The 14,510-nt window shown below is 40.8% G+C and overlaps 1 protein-coding gene across 1 annotated transcript in view; it reads right to left on the minus strand.

Moving 5' to 3' along the window:
• LOC129109440 (eukaryotic translation initiation factor 3 subunit H) overlaps positions 1–14,510 on the minus strand; it is a 49,842-nt gene that overhangs the window by 34,925 nt on the left and 407 nt on the right. Inside the window, exon 2 of the mRNA XM_054621511.1 lies at positions 7,441–7,597. Coding sequence (XP_054477486.1) covers positions 7,441–7,597 — 157 coding nt within the window. The remainder of the gene's footprint in view (positions 1–7,440; positions 7,598–14,510) is intronic.

The raw sequence follows: 14,510 nt of genomic DNA on the forward strand, positions 1-14,510 counted from the left end.
TGGATGAAAAGCCAAAAGAATCTGAAGCAGTGGCTGCAGCTTTCCTGCTAGCCACAGACAAAGAGTTTAAGATCTTCACAAAACTATACATGCGTTCCCTCTACCACGAGGTCAGTTTTCCTCTTTCATATTGTAAGCTCCACAGTTAGACGCCTAAAATCTATGTTACATAATGGTTTTGTCAGAAATACTTAAATGTGATAGCCAATTTAGGATATGGCAAATATATTTTAAAATGTTGTCTAGAAAACATGTGGGGTGGCAAAAAAGTGCGATATTGACAGTAGCTTAGATTTCAGTTACATAGCTAGCTAGCAAATGTCATCTTACTAGCATAGCCAGGCTGATGGGAATTGCCTGGATCTTCTGAACACTGCATCATAAACTCAAACCTAGAAAATAATAAAATAAAAATAAATATTTAATTTGCATTTATGCAACAGTTTAAAGTGAATGCCTAAACAGAAAGTGGGTTTTGTGCTGAATCCTAACATATAAAAATGTCATGCCTGTGATTGTCCTTGAGAACAGGCCGCAGAATAACAAGGGGAAATGTGACAGTCATTCAGACAGGCCTCTTTTCATTGAACTTGGTTGATCCCAGAATTTGCTGTGTCATTTGCTTTTGTGGTACATCAATGTCACTTACACAGAGCCAATGCCAAGTACCTAATTAAATAGATCACCCAACACAAGTATTAGTATGAGAACTATTAGGAATGAGTACTCACTTCACTTGAGGTGTTATTTTGTCTGTCAATGGCTTGAAGAGACTCCTTCACCCTCCCAACACTCACTACTGTCGCACATTTTGGCTTGATACAGATAAACCTTTGGCTACATCCACACTAATACGTTTTGTTACTTTTGCTACGTTTATGCTTGGCGTCCACAATACTGTGGTGTTTTAAAACCCCTAACGAAGCCACGGTTAAACGAGTGACACGTGTGTTGACCAAATCTTTTAGACCCATAACATCATAAAACTTTGATTTTAAACTGTCCATTTTTAAAGTAAATGTAATATTGTTGAGAGAAATAGAACAAGAAATGTGTGAAACAGTGCTTGAGTGCTTTCCTTAAGAACGGAAAAATATTAATGTGGATTTAGCGTTTGCTTTACTGTGATAAATGAACAGCAGCTCTATTCTCTTTAAACTAAAAAAAAAGTTAAATGCATTATTTAAAAGATTGTGCTATTGGTTTAAGCACCTGCATCACATTCATGTAAATAATAAATTGTATATATTGTAATAGCATGTTATGTCAATGTAAACATTTTTAGCCAGATGCACACTCCTAATATTATGTTGCTTGCACTCAAATGATCTACATTGCAGCTCCATCAAAAGGCACACTTGCCTTAAGTATGCTTCACAAAACTTGGATAAGGCATTGACTTTTTGGAGCAAAGTGCTGCAGACTGATGAAACAAAAATTGAACTCTTTGGCCACAATCACAAAATGTATAGCTGGCAGAGGCATTTGAAGAAAATAAAAATAAAAAACACCTAAGAAACTGTTCAACATTTCAGTGGATTTATTGTGCTTTGGAGATATGTGGCAGCCAGATGCATAAAATGTACCTTTCTAACAGCCCATTTTGACTAGTAACTGCATGAAAGTCACAGGTGTAACTAAGAATATTGATGACTGCCCTGTTGCGTTCAGCTTGCAGTAAGCCATACCAGTGACTTGAAATACCTACAAATTGAATGTGGCCATGAGTAATGTTTTAAGTTAGTCTGTCAATTCAAAATGTTTGTTTTGAGAAATGTCTAGTAAATAAGTTACATTCCACCACTGCTGGAACAAGAGCACAAAGTTCTTCATAGATCCAGCTTCTTTATTTTGTATGCAAAGTGCACGAGACGAGCGCATTTAACTTAAAAATGAAAAATATCTGGCACTTTTTCCTCTACCTTTGTTAAATGAGCTAATTAAGAGTCATTTCAGAAACATCAGCATAAATGTGTTAGCAGCCCACTGCTCCTCCAGGATGGGTTAAATGCAGAGAATTGTAATTTCCCCATTGTGGGACTAATAAAGGCTTAATTATTATTATCCTCATGAGGATGTATTTTATTGGGCCTGAGAATGCAAAGTTTTGCCTACAACTGCCATTTGTCCCACCCCAAAAAGAGCAAGACACAGCACGCTTTTTTTAAGAAGAATTGAAACTAGCAATTGAGACCATAAACTCATGTTTACGGAGGTAATAACTCAAGTGAGAAGTAGGGTCACTTTTTCATGGACGTGTTTTTGTAACCAGTGGAGTCGCCCCCTGCTGGCCATTACATTGAATGCAAGTTTATGGCACTTCTGTATTAGTTTTGCCTGATGCACACACAAGGTATTGCAAAAGCTGCTTGTAAAGTCCAATGCATTTGTTGGTAAGGTAACGCCTCACCAAAATTTGTTACTAATATAAGTATTGAAACTGCTAAATGTATAAAAGAAAGCAAATACCGACATGTTATTAACATATTCAATGTCCCTAATAAGACAATTGTTTTTATGATACTAGATACTAAAGAACTTCCATGAAAAATCTCGCCATTTTTCCTCTATCTCCCAGCCCACTCAAATGCCTTTCAATCTGAAGTTGTGTGGCTAATGGGTTTGCCGAGTAATTCAAACAGTGGCAGCGGGAGTGACATAAACAACAAATAAACTGAAAAGAGGGTGCCAATCAGCAAAATCAACCTCATTAAGGACTACAGGTTGTTTATACATCAAGGGTAACTTTCCGTGCTCTTTTTAATTAAGCGCCTTGTTAGGACTGGAATAGCGCCAGCCTTGTTATATGTTGTCAAATCAAACGTTCAAATGAAACACTCCTTGGTCAAGAAAAGACCATCATGTGCTGTCTAATGGCCCTACCTGCTAAAACACATCTAATTACTGGAATCAGGACACGTCGCATTAACAAGTTCCCTTAAAACTTGGCTGTTCCACCAGTGTGACAACTCTTGACTGAGCCAATGTGAAGCCTGACGGAAGCCCAGAAAGGGAGCCTGGCAGCGCCTAACACCTGTCTCTGGCAGAGGACAACAGGTTGGCATGGGGCAGCAGAATGGCCAGAAGGAAGCTGTGTGGTTTAAAGGGGTTAAAAAAACCCATACACATATGTACACCAACATACACAGAAAAACTAATACCTAGATATTTCGTATGATGTCAGGATCTTATTTCAAGGAATGTATGTAGGATTTTGAATTCATTGTAGCCTCTAATCATGTACAAATGTGTCATAAGTTCTGCTGCAAAAGTCAGATAAGTACACAAATTTTATAAAATGACACTTCAACAGAACATTGGTTGGAGGCTGAAATCGTTTCGCTCTCCAAAATATATTTTGCTTTATAAATCCTCCTATGGTTGTGGCAGAGACGGACACAGGTAGTGGAGGGGTTCGGTTTTGGACTATGTGGTGCAGAACGAAGTAAGAGCAAGATAAACGAAGGGATGAAGAAAAGTATGGGAGAAAGGAAGCAGAGTCAGTGATTGCAGAGAAGTAAGATGGGAAATGGTCGGAGAGAATTGTGTAGGCAGCTTTCTTACCTGCAGTGAGTTACAGAAAAGGGGAGGGAAAGAGGGAGGAGGAGGACTGGGGGGGAGAAGTGGAGGGTGAACAGAGGGAAAGAGCTGGCTAATTTCTAGTTCTACCTTCAGGATACCACGGTCTGCTGCTGAATACAAGCGACACGGGTTGAATATCAAAAGGGATTTACCAAAAGTGGTACTGAGCTATGGTTAGTTTAATATAATCACTCGTTACGAGTCAAACAGGCAACCCAATCATGCCTTATAAGCCTGTGAATTGCACTGAGAAACGCTTCATCAGTTGTTTAACCAATAGGTGTGTCACAATTCTTTTTTTACTTTTTTTTTTCTCTTTAGTTTAGCACTATTCCATTGTTAGACTATCCAGTCTTGATTCGTAAAAAAATCAATAAAAAAAATCAACAGATCATTGCTTTTATGCCCTGACAACAACTGTCATTTACATTTTCAAACCTCCTTAAAAAGATGGGGGGGCCATTTTTGGGGCACACTATAGTCGTATGGTCAGACTTAACCAGCAGTCAATTGGGAACAAACTATGGCTGACCCAAATACTTTCTTTGCCATAGATATTCTTTGTACATTCATTATCCCACACACATTAGTGAAACCCTCAAGTGAAGTGACATTTTTAATAAACGTAAACTATGTGCTGACAGACCGAGCCAACCATATGGACCGGCACACTATAACAACGAGGTGAGAGCTGCAGAGTGAGGGGCTGATTCTCAGTGGGGTCGACCGTACTAGCAATGCGATTGATTAAATGTAAATATAAACCTACTGCCTAATGGGGATCATAATAAAGATTTAAATTTAGTGTATGTTACTGCAATTTCTTCCCTTATGCAACGAATCCTTTTCAGAGCTGATAAACGTACAGCTCTTCTCCACAATGTGCTTCTTTCCTCTCCCAGGAGAGGGTCACAATTAATACCTTGCAAGCTCTGATGTAGTTTTCCTTATGCAGCTGTTCCCAATCTCTGTGCCAGGATACTTCTGCTTTGTATTATCGCTCATATCAGAACAAAAGAAGAGGGCCAAAGCACATTATTAAGATGCTACCTGCGTTCCTCTACTGCACGTAATGCCAAGAGAATAAGGGTCTGCAGTGCTACACATCTCTCCATACATTTTGTTAATGACACAAGGACAAAGTACACAAGGACATGGGGAATAGGAAGGCTGGGGTTCAGCTGAGGTTTTATCTGAGGCGGATTCTGCTGTGTGCGCTCGATTACTCTCTTTCTCAAACTCATATTGGTCACATTTGCTTCCACGGACTGCTCTACAAGTACAGCTCCACACTGGCACCTGTTGATGAAATGGCAGCATAGCAGACACGCTCAGACTTGCTTACTCTCAAACACACATACGCAAAAAAAATAACACACACACACGCACGCAGTCACGTAACTGTCCATCCTGTCCATCTATCCTTTTAGAGCTAGATAGAAGGCCTCATTTCGATTTGAGTGGCCTCCAGCAGGCAATGAGTCAGTGTAAGATGATGCAGTTTCACACACACGCGCACACACACGCACGCACGTTCTGGCAAATGCACAAACACACAGCGCAGCGACAGATTTATCCACACATGCAGACCTTGTAAGTTAAACGTGTCCAAGGTGCTTGATTGGAGGTAAAGACAGTGCATGCTGCTCTGCTGGGTCTTACTACACCTAATCTCAAGCTGTATCTAGGGGCGCAGGGATTATCTGACGTGTATCAGAGAGTCAATACTATAGTCAGAAATAGTGCTACAATGAAAAAAAAAAATGTGATTCAGACCACATTCTATGAGACATTCATCAAAAACTGCGTCTTCAAGAAGAGCGTGTGGTGTAACAGTGGGACTGCTCATGTGAGTGTTTCCCTCCCCTCTCCTGCAAAGTTTCCCAATCATGTACCCACTTCAGGCCATTCCATTCCAGAAAGAAAGGTAGCGTGGTAAAGAATAATGAAGCGCTGATTGAAAACATTACTGACAGAAGTTGTAGACCGAGCAAATGTGACAACAACGTAAGTGTGAGCAGCTACTTCCAAAGCACACTGGCCCCGACTGTAACTACTCGTAATTTAAGACATTAATAAGAACACAGCCGTCTAGTGTTAGGGTGAAGATTTAGTCCACATACATGGTTGTTTCAGAGTCCTATTCTCCCTTTAAGAAAACACAGTTGCTCTGTCTTTTGGCCAGAACATCAGCACAGATTGTTGCCCTGTTGTGATTAGTTGCATTAAGGAAGAATGTGAGGGAGAAGAGAGAGAGAGAGAGAGATGTTGATTTCGTAGATAAAGTCATGCGTGTCGCCTGACTCCTTTCTGAAAACACTTTATAGTCAGAAACAGGAGCAGTCTGTAGTCAACAGTTCTTGCACTCGTTGATTCAAAATCATTTCCTCGACAAATGGCACACAGTACAAACACAACATGAACGATTCCCACCTTGTTTCCATTTGGAAACTTGGTTCCGTAGTGACAGATAACAGTCCTTAAAAGGAATTCTGTTGTAGTTCGGTGAATTTTCCAAGCATTCCCGGCAAGTCGCTCCTCTCTGAAACCCTTGTTTACTAAAAAGTGAGTGACAGATGAAAAATCTAGCGCATCACTCCAGGACGCTCACCAGCGCGCGCACACCAGCACCCACACACACATCCTGACACTAATGACCTTTCGCCACCATTGGCGCTTGTGAATCTTGCAGAATTTCTGACAGTTACTCGTTAGCAGTGGAGGACTGTTAGAGCAGGATTTTTCTCCCTTTCCTCGGTTTTCCGCATATGCTCACCTTCCCACCCTTCAGGCTGGCTTGTAGCAGATATTGTTGCGCTAACAAGGAGCAGGTAACAACAATGCTTGACAAGGGAAGGGCTGAGGTCAGAGGACATGGCATCCTTTCATATGAAAGCTGACAGGAGGCGGAAGGAAAAAAAAAAGTGCGGATACAAACTAAATCAAATCCTATGCACGTTGGTACCACCCACCTGTAAAGCAAACAATGGACCTGTCGCTGCACCACTGCCCTCACACAACAACCCTGACACTGTAGGACACCCAGCACCTAGTTAGCTTAGTTAAAGGTCGGCATTGTCCTTAACGCCCGGGCCTGAGGACATCTTTCACACACACACAAAGACATTCAGAGAGTTGTTGGTATGACTGTATTATGGTTACTGGCCTGAATAGTCTGTTGTTTCTTCATGGTTTGTGGCAATTTAATGGTCTACCAATGGTGATCCAACTGTCAAAAACACTGTGTGAACTAACACACTGGTTGTCATTATTTTGCTTTCTAACACTTATGGTTTCTGAGCCACAGTTTGGCTGTATTTCATAACCAGTTGCTTCTGCATGTTGGTTTAATGTTTTTTTTAATTAATTTGTTTTCTTCACTGTCTAAATATTTTCAGCTCACCCGTCAAGAACGTGGTCAAATTAAATAAAGTTTCCCCGACCAGAACAAAAGAAAATGTTCACAGAAATTTTCCATCTTCAGTGTTATTTGGTTTGTCAACTCAAGTACTCTAGTTCGAATTAAAAACTTGCTCATCCAAATTTGCAATTTGTCATGGCATGCAGTAGAATTTTATTGACTTGAAAACAACCTTTAGTGGTTTCATCAATTGAGAACAAGCCAAAAACCAAACCCTCTATGTTACTGAAGCATTCAGATATCATCATCTTTAAAAAAGTAACCAGCCTTAGTAGACCCCATCACTTCAACCACTATTGACAATTTTAACTGGTGCTTAACTGGTATTCATTTCAGACTGTGTTGTTGTGATGTTATTTTATGCGTGTGTGCATTTTCCAGCTGCAGGAGAGGATCGATAGAAGAAAAAGTGAAAAGGGAACACTGCTCTCGTTTACCTTCATCAAAGTCGGCATCGTCCTCGGTGTGCTGGGGGAAGGGGAAGCAGTTGGTGATCTCCAGCCGGTCCTCGACTACCAGGCCCAGCAGGACGCCCTGAACCACCTCGCTGCCCTGGCCCTCTTCCTGGTAGTGCTTGATAATCTTCAGCACCACCTGTGAAAACAGCAAGAGCACCATCACTGAAGTATCAAACTATGGCAACAGAAGATGGATAGAGAAGCTCAATACAATAACAGTTTCTGAGAAATCATTTCATTTTCTGAACCGGGGCGAATTTATTTATCACTGCCATTGTTTATGCATTCCATGCCTGTTTAAGCATCGCTTGTTATTGTATTTTATCGTACTTTGATTTTTGATTTTGATTTGAGTTATCCGATTCAATTGCGTCGCTGCTCGTCATGTTGATTTGTGCTCATTAGTTTGTGTTCAGGTTAGTTTGGGTTGAGATGTTTTTCTGTTGTTTTCTTTTCACAAGCAGCTTGGGATGTTTCATCCCTCCAGCTTCAGAATTGCTTTATTTCTTTAAGTGTCCTTTTACACATTGTATTTTATCACAGTACAGCTACAGTATATTAAACTATTTAAATGAATACCAATGGGAAAAGTGTAGGCAAAAACATGGCAATTATCCCAGAAGGCATTTCTACAGTATTCAAATTTAAGAAAAATATTATAAGATTATAATGTTGATTCAGAACTTGATTTAAGAAAGAAGCCGCGATATGTGACTGTATTAACAAGGAACTAGCAACCCGGTACTAGCAAGGAGTACCTAATAAAGTGGCCGGTGAGTGTATGCACATCCATTATGTTTGTTCTGACTTGTGTTAAAATTGTAATAACCAAATCAAAGAAATGTATGTTTTATTAGTCAGCACTGACATTAGCGAGCTAAGCTAACCAGTTTCCATATTCCAAGGGGAAGCTGCTATAGCCCTACCAAAACAGAGTTTTTGAAGCAAATACTGATATTCTGGATTTTAGAAATCCAATTACAATACATGAGCTGATTCACATTTTTCATCATAAAAACATAACATAAACCACAATCTTGATACGGATTGCTTAATCTTTTTAGGCGGACAAGATATGTAAAAGTGACATTTCCAAATAACATCAAATATATTTTGTAAATTCTGTACTGTGTCTTTTTACTTATTGGCCCACATACATATTCCACAAATGACAGTATCCCTATCCTGTCGGGCGTCAGCAGTAGCTCACCAGGATTGACAGCGTCTCCTAGCAGAACCGGCCCTCGGACGTCAGTCAACCGCTGCCAGGGGAACTGCTCACTAAGGCATGAAGCTTTGAGGCCGTTTCCACAAATGTCAAATATGGTTTTATCTCCTGTTGTTAAATGATGTTCAACTACAATGGCTGCAGTATTTTTTTATAATCTACATGTCCTTACAGAAAAAGTGAGGAGGACACACCGATGGTGGCACACAAGAGAATAAAAACCTGAATCTAGGGAAATTTTAAGTAAAATGCAACCCACGTACAGTAGGAGGGTATATTTGGACTCTGTAGTCTGAAATCCCACATTGCCGTGCCTCATCTGGACAGGGTGTCCATGCATCATCGTATGCCTTTAATATTTAATGCAGGATATAAATGGGCCAATAGGACAAGTCTCCACATGATTGAAGAGCTGGTTTAAGCTCCAATGCTGCATCACCGAAACCAAGGACATCAGGGAAGGGCTATGGCTTACTTCTACACACACACGCACACCAGATTTAAACGCACACCTACCAATCATAAGAAACCTTGACCATCATAACCAGCCGAGGCATGGAGTAGAGAATAAGGCAAAGCGTCTAAATGAACAGGAAGAGGACAAGGAGCTGAAGCCACTGTGTGGATGGGGAGAGCATAAATCACACCGATAACAGCGTGGGCAGGTCACAGCCAGAGGCATTAATAATACACACATACACACACATGCACGCAAGAGCAGGGTGGCAGTCCTGGGGCCATGCTCACAACAAAACACACATCATCACCATGAGGGAGCCCTTACTCGTCTCACTAGCTCAAGCATACACCTGAGCACACGCACACGCACACGCACACACACACACACACACACACACACACACACACACACACACATACACATCTGTCTTGGGAGATGATTTATTTCAATGGAGTGCTGGACCTGTCATGCAACAAGTAAAAGAGCTAGGGGTGGTGGAAGGGAGGTGATACGGGGTGGGTAGAAAAACAAATCTCATTCCCTGCCTGCCTGCCTTGGCTTTTCTGACTGAGAGGGGAGGAAGGTCTGAACAATAGGGGGGCTGGAGAGGGAGAAAATGTAAGAGTGAGAACTCGGAGAAAGTGGAGGAGCAGGGCAATGGGGGAGAGAGAAGAAAGGAGGACATGCAACTGAGAAAAACCAGAAGGATAAAGGAAACGATGACAAAAGAGAGCAGGAAGGGACCAGGTGAGTACGAGGAGGGCAGCCAGGTGAACCAATGACAGCGAGGGAGGGACAGGGAGAAGAGCGTTACAGTGGAAGTCCTCACAATGGGCAGCGCAGAATTGGAGCCCCCCCTCTCCCCCCGCGGCTCCTTTTTCTGCCAGCAAATAGCTTTTCTCATCTTCCTCCATCAGTGAGAGCAGATAGCACAGATACACAATGCTTTTAGCTATCTCACTCTTGGCAATCTGTTCATCACACACACAAGTATGTGATGAACCAGTGTCAGGAAAAGGAGGGGCGAGAGATGGATAATTGGCCAAAAACAACTCCAGGAGGGTCAAATATACATAAGGTTAAATTCTAGCAGAGCTTTAAGAAAAGTCCTGAATCTACAGAAATGCCTTAAAGAGGGGATGTGAAGAGGGGAGGAGGGTAGGACCGGGGTTTCAGTGAATTTGTTGTGTTAGCTTCCTGGTGCTGAGTAAATGCCATAAGGTTTTGTAAGCAAAGCCTGGAAAGCTCCAAGTTTGTACAAACCTGGACACACACACACACACACACACACACACAGACACAGACACACACACACACACACAAATCTCTTTCCCTGCTACCCTCCTTCTCTCTCTCCCTACCAAGCACACGCATACATTTTTATTGATCTAGCTCACCAGAAGCTAGCCCAGTGAGCTCACCTCATGTGGAGAGGCCCAGGATTGATATGTGGACAGCGTGTTATAAATCAACAAGCTTAAAATTGAATTGTGCAAAATCAATTGCGAGCCAAATCCCCTGTTGGCTGCCTTTAATTCTCATCATAAATCTTCTCTCTCGCTCACAAAAGGGCTCATATTCCCGCCACAACGGGGCTCAACTTATGAGAAAGTACAGCAGACACAATCCCATAATTACTTTTCTGATGTGTGGACGAACTCTGCACTCAACGTTGGCTGTAAAATACTTGACAGAGATAATGGTTTTGATGTGGCTTCAGTTGGATTAAGCCATGGAGGAATACCACCTCAGATTCCCACCTTATCTGACAGAGGAGATCTTTTTTAGAAATGTCATAAAGGAATCTCTTTCTTAACATTACACATACAGTCCGCAGAATATTCGGTGGCTGATTTTACCAGGAGAATACTTGGAAACACAGCATGACCATGAGACTTCACAAAAAGACAGGCATGCATTGCGCAGCCTTAATGCATCGCTTTTTAAACTGTTTAGGGTTTGATTGCATTTTAACAAATCCGAAACCAGTATCGAATCTGTTCATCAAATCCGAATCCATTCGTATCCCATAGTAAAAACATTAGGGCTTAGTGTTCAGCCTCTAAGGGAAAGTCATAAATGAATGTGACTCAAAAGATTCAGCTGAAATCTGTAAGAATGAGAGGACCGAAACAGTTTGGAGTAAGGACGCAACGATTACAATTAACTACCTGTGTAGTACGCCTCAATGTGTGGAAGTGACTGGTATCATTCTATTAAGTGTAAGGCAAAATCAGGCTTGACAGAAACGTTGCTTTTCTAAATTTATAAAAACAAAATGTGATAAATGAATACAAAGAGATACATTTATTGAACTGCTATTTATTAAAATAATGGTATCCGACATATACAGAGCCAATGCTCTGTATATAAAGTAAAAATCAATGTTAATAGTAACATAAGATATGAAATGTTGATTAAGCATGTATCTGGGACATTGAAATAAAACCAAAGGTCGGCAGTAGACCAACCCCTTGTTTCTCTCAGGGAAGATGAAGTCCTGATTCAGAACTATGAAGCAGACGCTTAAGTTATTATATAAGCTATGAGAATGTGACTCCTGAAACTGACGTGATGCACACAGCATGATTGTTTTATTAGAGAGAAGACATATCAGTCTGTTAGAATGTTGGAACTACTGAAATAACCAGCACACTAACAATTAAAAAATGTGTAACAGAATGGACATTTCCTTAAAAATGATTAGAGTATAGGCACCAGCATCAGCATAGTTTCATTTCCGCTTGCCATCCAGTTACTTATGCAGGTAGAGTTGAATAGCTACAGTAGATCAGACCTGCTGCCGCCGCCTTGTTAATTTATCCATTGAGAGCAACGGTCAGCGCCGGTAAAAATAAGAATATAAAACCTAAATGTCTTGTTGTTTATTGCTCTTTGCTAATTAGGGGGAAAAAAAGAGGCCAGATAAGAGATTCAACAATGGATTTGTAAGTGTGGGAGCTCAGTGAATCGGCCTATTTTGGCACAAAAGGTGTCAAAAACGTAATTGTGCGACCAAATAATTTTCCACATTTGAACACCAGTTGCTCCCATTGTAGACTCAGACTGTATTATTGCAATAAAGGGAAAGTAATAATCTACATTACGGAGAGTTTACACAACAGCGCTTGCTCACAGATATTCAGTTCAAAATATAGAGCTTTACAACTGTGCTTGCTCTACTCTTTATTAGCTTGAGGCTACAGTCGTTTCTGAATGACTTTTTTATTGAAACAAAACAAGTGTGTTTGGCTGCTCTAAACACTCAGTTGCTTGTCTGTTGTAGTTTTGACAAAGTAGCTCCTCAAGAAGTATCTGATCAAGTAATATACCACACTTTCTGATACCTCAGTGTTTCCATGTGTCACCAAAACAACCAGGACTTAACCCCCAAGGAATAAAACTTCAAAATATCAAGTAAACACAACTGTATTGGTAATAAGTTATCTCTTGTGTCACATTATCATTGGGTCACGTTATGTAGTGTAAACAACTTCCTGATGAGCCCAGGCTTAAGGACCGGAGGCAAGAGGAGAAGCCTTAGGGGGATGAAAGGATTGTTCTGGCAAAGTGCTGAAAAAACTAAAGAATATATCTGCCACTGCTAAAAATATTTTTTAAAATGTAACTAAAAAAGACATTTATATTTATACCTTTTTTCCCCCTCACCCAAAGCTTTCAAGCCACAATGCCAAAATGTCCTGTAAATGTGCTCTCCGACTGTTCCTTAGTTCGTGTACATGAATAACATCTGGGTCTGACGTGCGTCATACGTCAAAATAGATTAAGCAAGTATTCTTCAAACACACAGGCAGTTGTGTGATCTCAGTAGGTGTTTAATGGAACCCGTCGCTGTGCAGCACTCCACTCCTGTGGCAACAGCAACCACTACAACCTCTTCAAAAGCAAGGAAACAATCCAATCCTACCAAACAGCGGTGGTGATGCCGTCTGTGGGCAACCCTCCAGCTAAACCTCTGACAGACGGGTCATGACGCAACACAGCAGCAACTGCTGCATATCAATGCATTCAGGTGAAATGCATTTCATAGCTCTGCCTGAAATAGACACCTTCCCTTCAACAGTCTGGATCCAAATGAGGTCACCCACTGAACAACTCTGGACTGTTTTTAATTTCAACTGCTGCGAGTAAAAAGGCTGAGAAAATGAATTAAAAAAACTCATTAGAGGTCTAAATAATACACATTCAGGTGAAATATTTAGATTTGAAATTAGGGCCTGAGACTCTAGGGCAACTTTAATGAGCAAGATAAAAGGAATGCAGCAGATGGCAAGTTTAAGTCCTGCAACTGCATTCAGGCACACCAGGCAAATGAGCCGCTTTGTGTCCAGTGCAGTGCAGGGCAGGAGGAGGGAGAATACCAGGGCCGGGCGGTGAAGCAAGTTTGTCCTCTGCTGTTTGTACTGAGGTACTACAGAATAAAAATACTGCTTCAGTTAGATTGGGTGAAATTCAATTTGAAAACGTATCACTATTTACTTTTTAAAGCTCAAAGATTAGCAACACACAGAACAAATAAGCAAATAAGCTGCTCTCTGCAACAGTGCTACCAAATTCCAAAATGTTCCTAAACTCACCATTGCCTCTATGCCCCAAATCGATAAATATCTTAAATTAAAAACAGCAGAGGGCTGGAGAGGAAATATCAGTCCAAACTTAGTTTAATATTTCCATTATATCAGGAGGAGAAACTGACCAACAACTGGAAGTTGTTAAAATCTAAAAAGATCTAAAATCCAGACAAAGCATTCGAGAAGACGCAATTTAAGTATAATAATAATAATAATAATAATAATAATAATAATAATAATACTAGATCAGAGAACAGAGAGATCATTGATACGATACTTTTTGCTGTAAGGACACAAAATAGTTGGAAACAGGTACCTCGGCTATTTATCATCATTTACATTGTGGCATTCAGACCGTTTACATGTTACTCTGAGCGGTGTTTCCGTTGTGGGGGACAGTAAAGTAATTCCTTTGATTATTTAAAAACAGAATCAGTGGAAAAGCCTAACTCAAACTTAAAAAAAAATCGGTCTCAAAGAAGGCACATGGACCACTGGGAAAGAAGACTATGGCATGATGGATCAATGATTAAGTAGTATTGTAGCTACAACAATACACATACTGTAGCCGGATGTATAGAACCGTGGCGTGTGTGCCTCTGGTGATGAGCACACATGAACTTCTTCCTATTCACAGGCTTATTTTTCGGTAAGGAACACGACTTATGTGAAGCAAGGTTTGTTTGGTTTGTAGCTCCAGCTAACGCTAACTTAAAGCGGTTAGCCTATTATTAGCCTTTTAGCCGGTGGGGACTTTGTACACAGCAAT

Source organism: Anoplopoma fimbria, chromosome 20 (assembly GCF_027596085.1).
Source record: "Anoplopoma fimbria isolate UVic2021 breed Golden Eagle Sablefish chromosome 20, Afim_UVic_2022, whole genome shotgun sequence".
Classification (NCBI taxonomy): Eukaryota; Metazoa; Chordata; class Actinopteri; order Perciformes; family Anoplopomatidae; genus Anoplopoma; species Anoplopoma fimbria.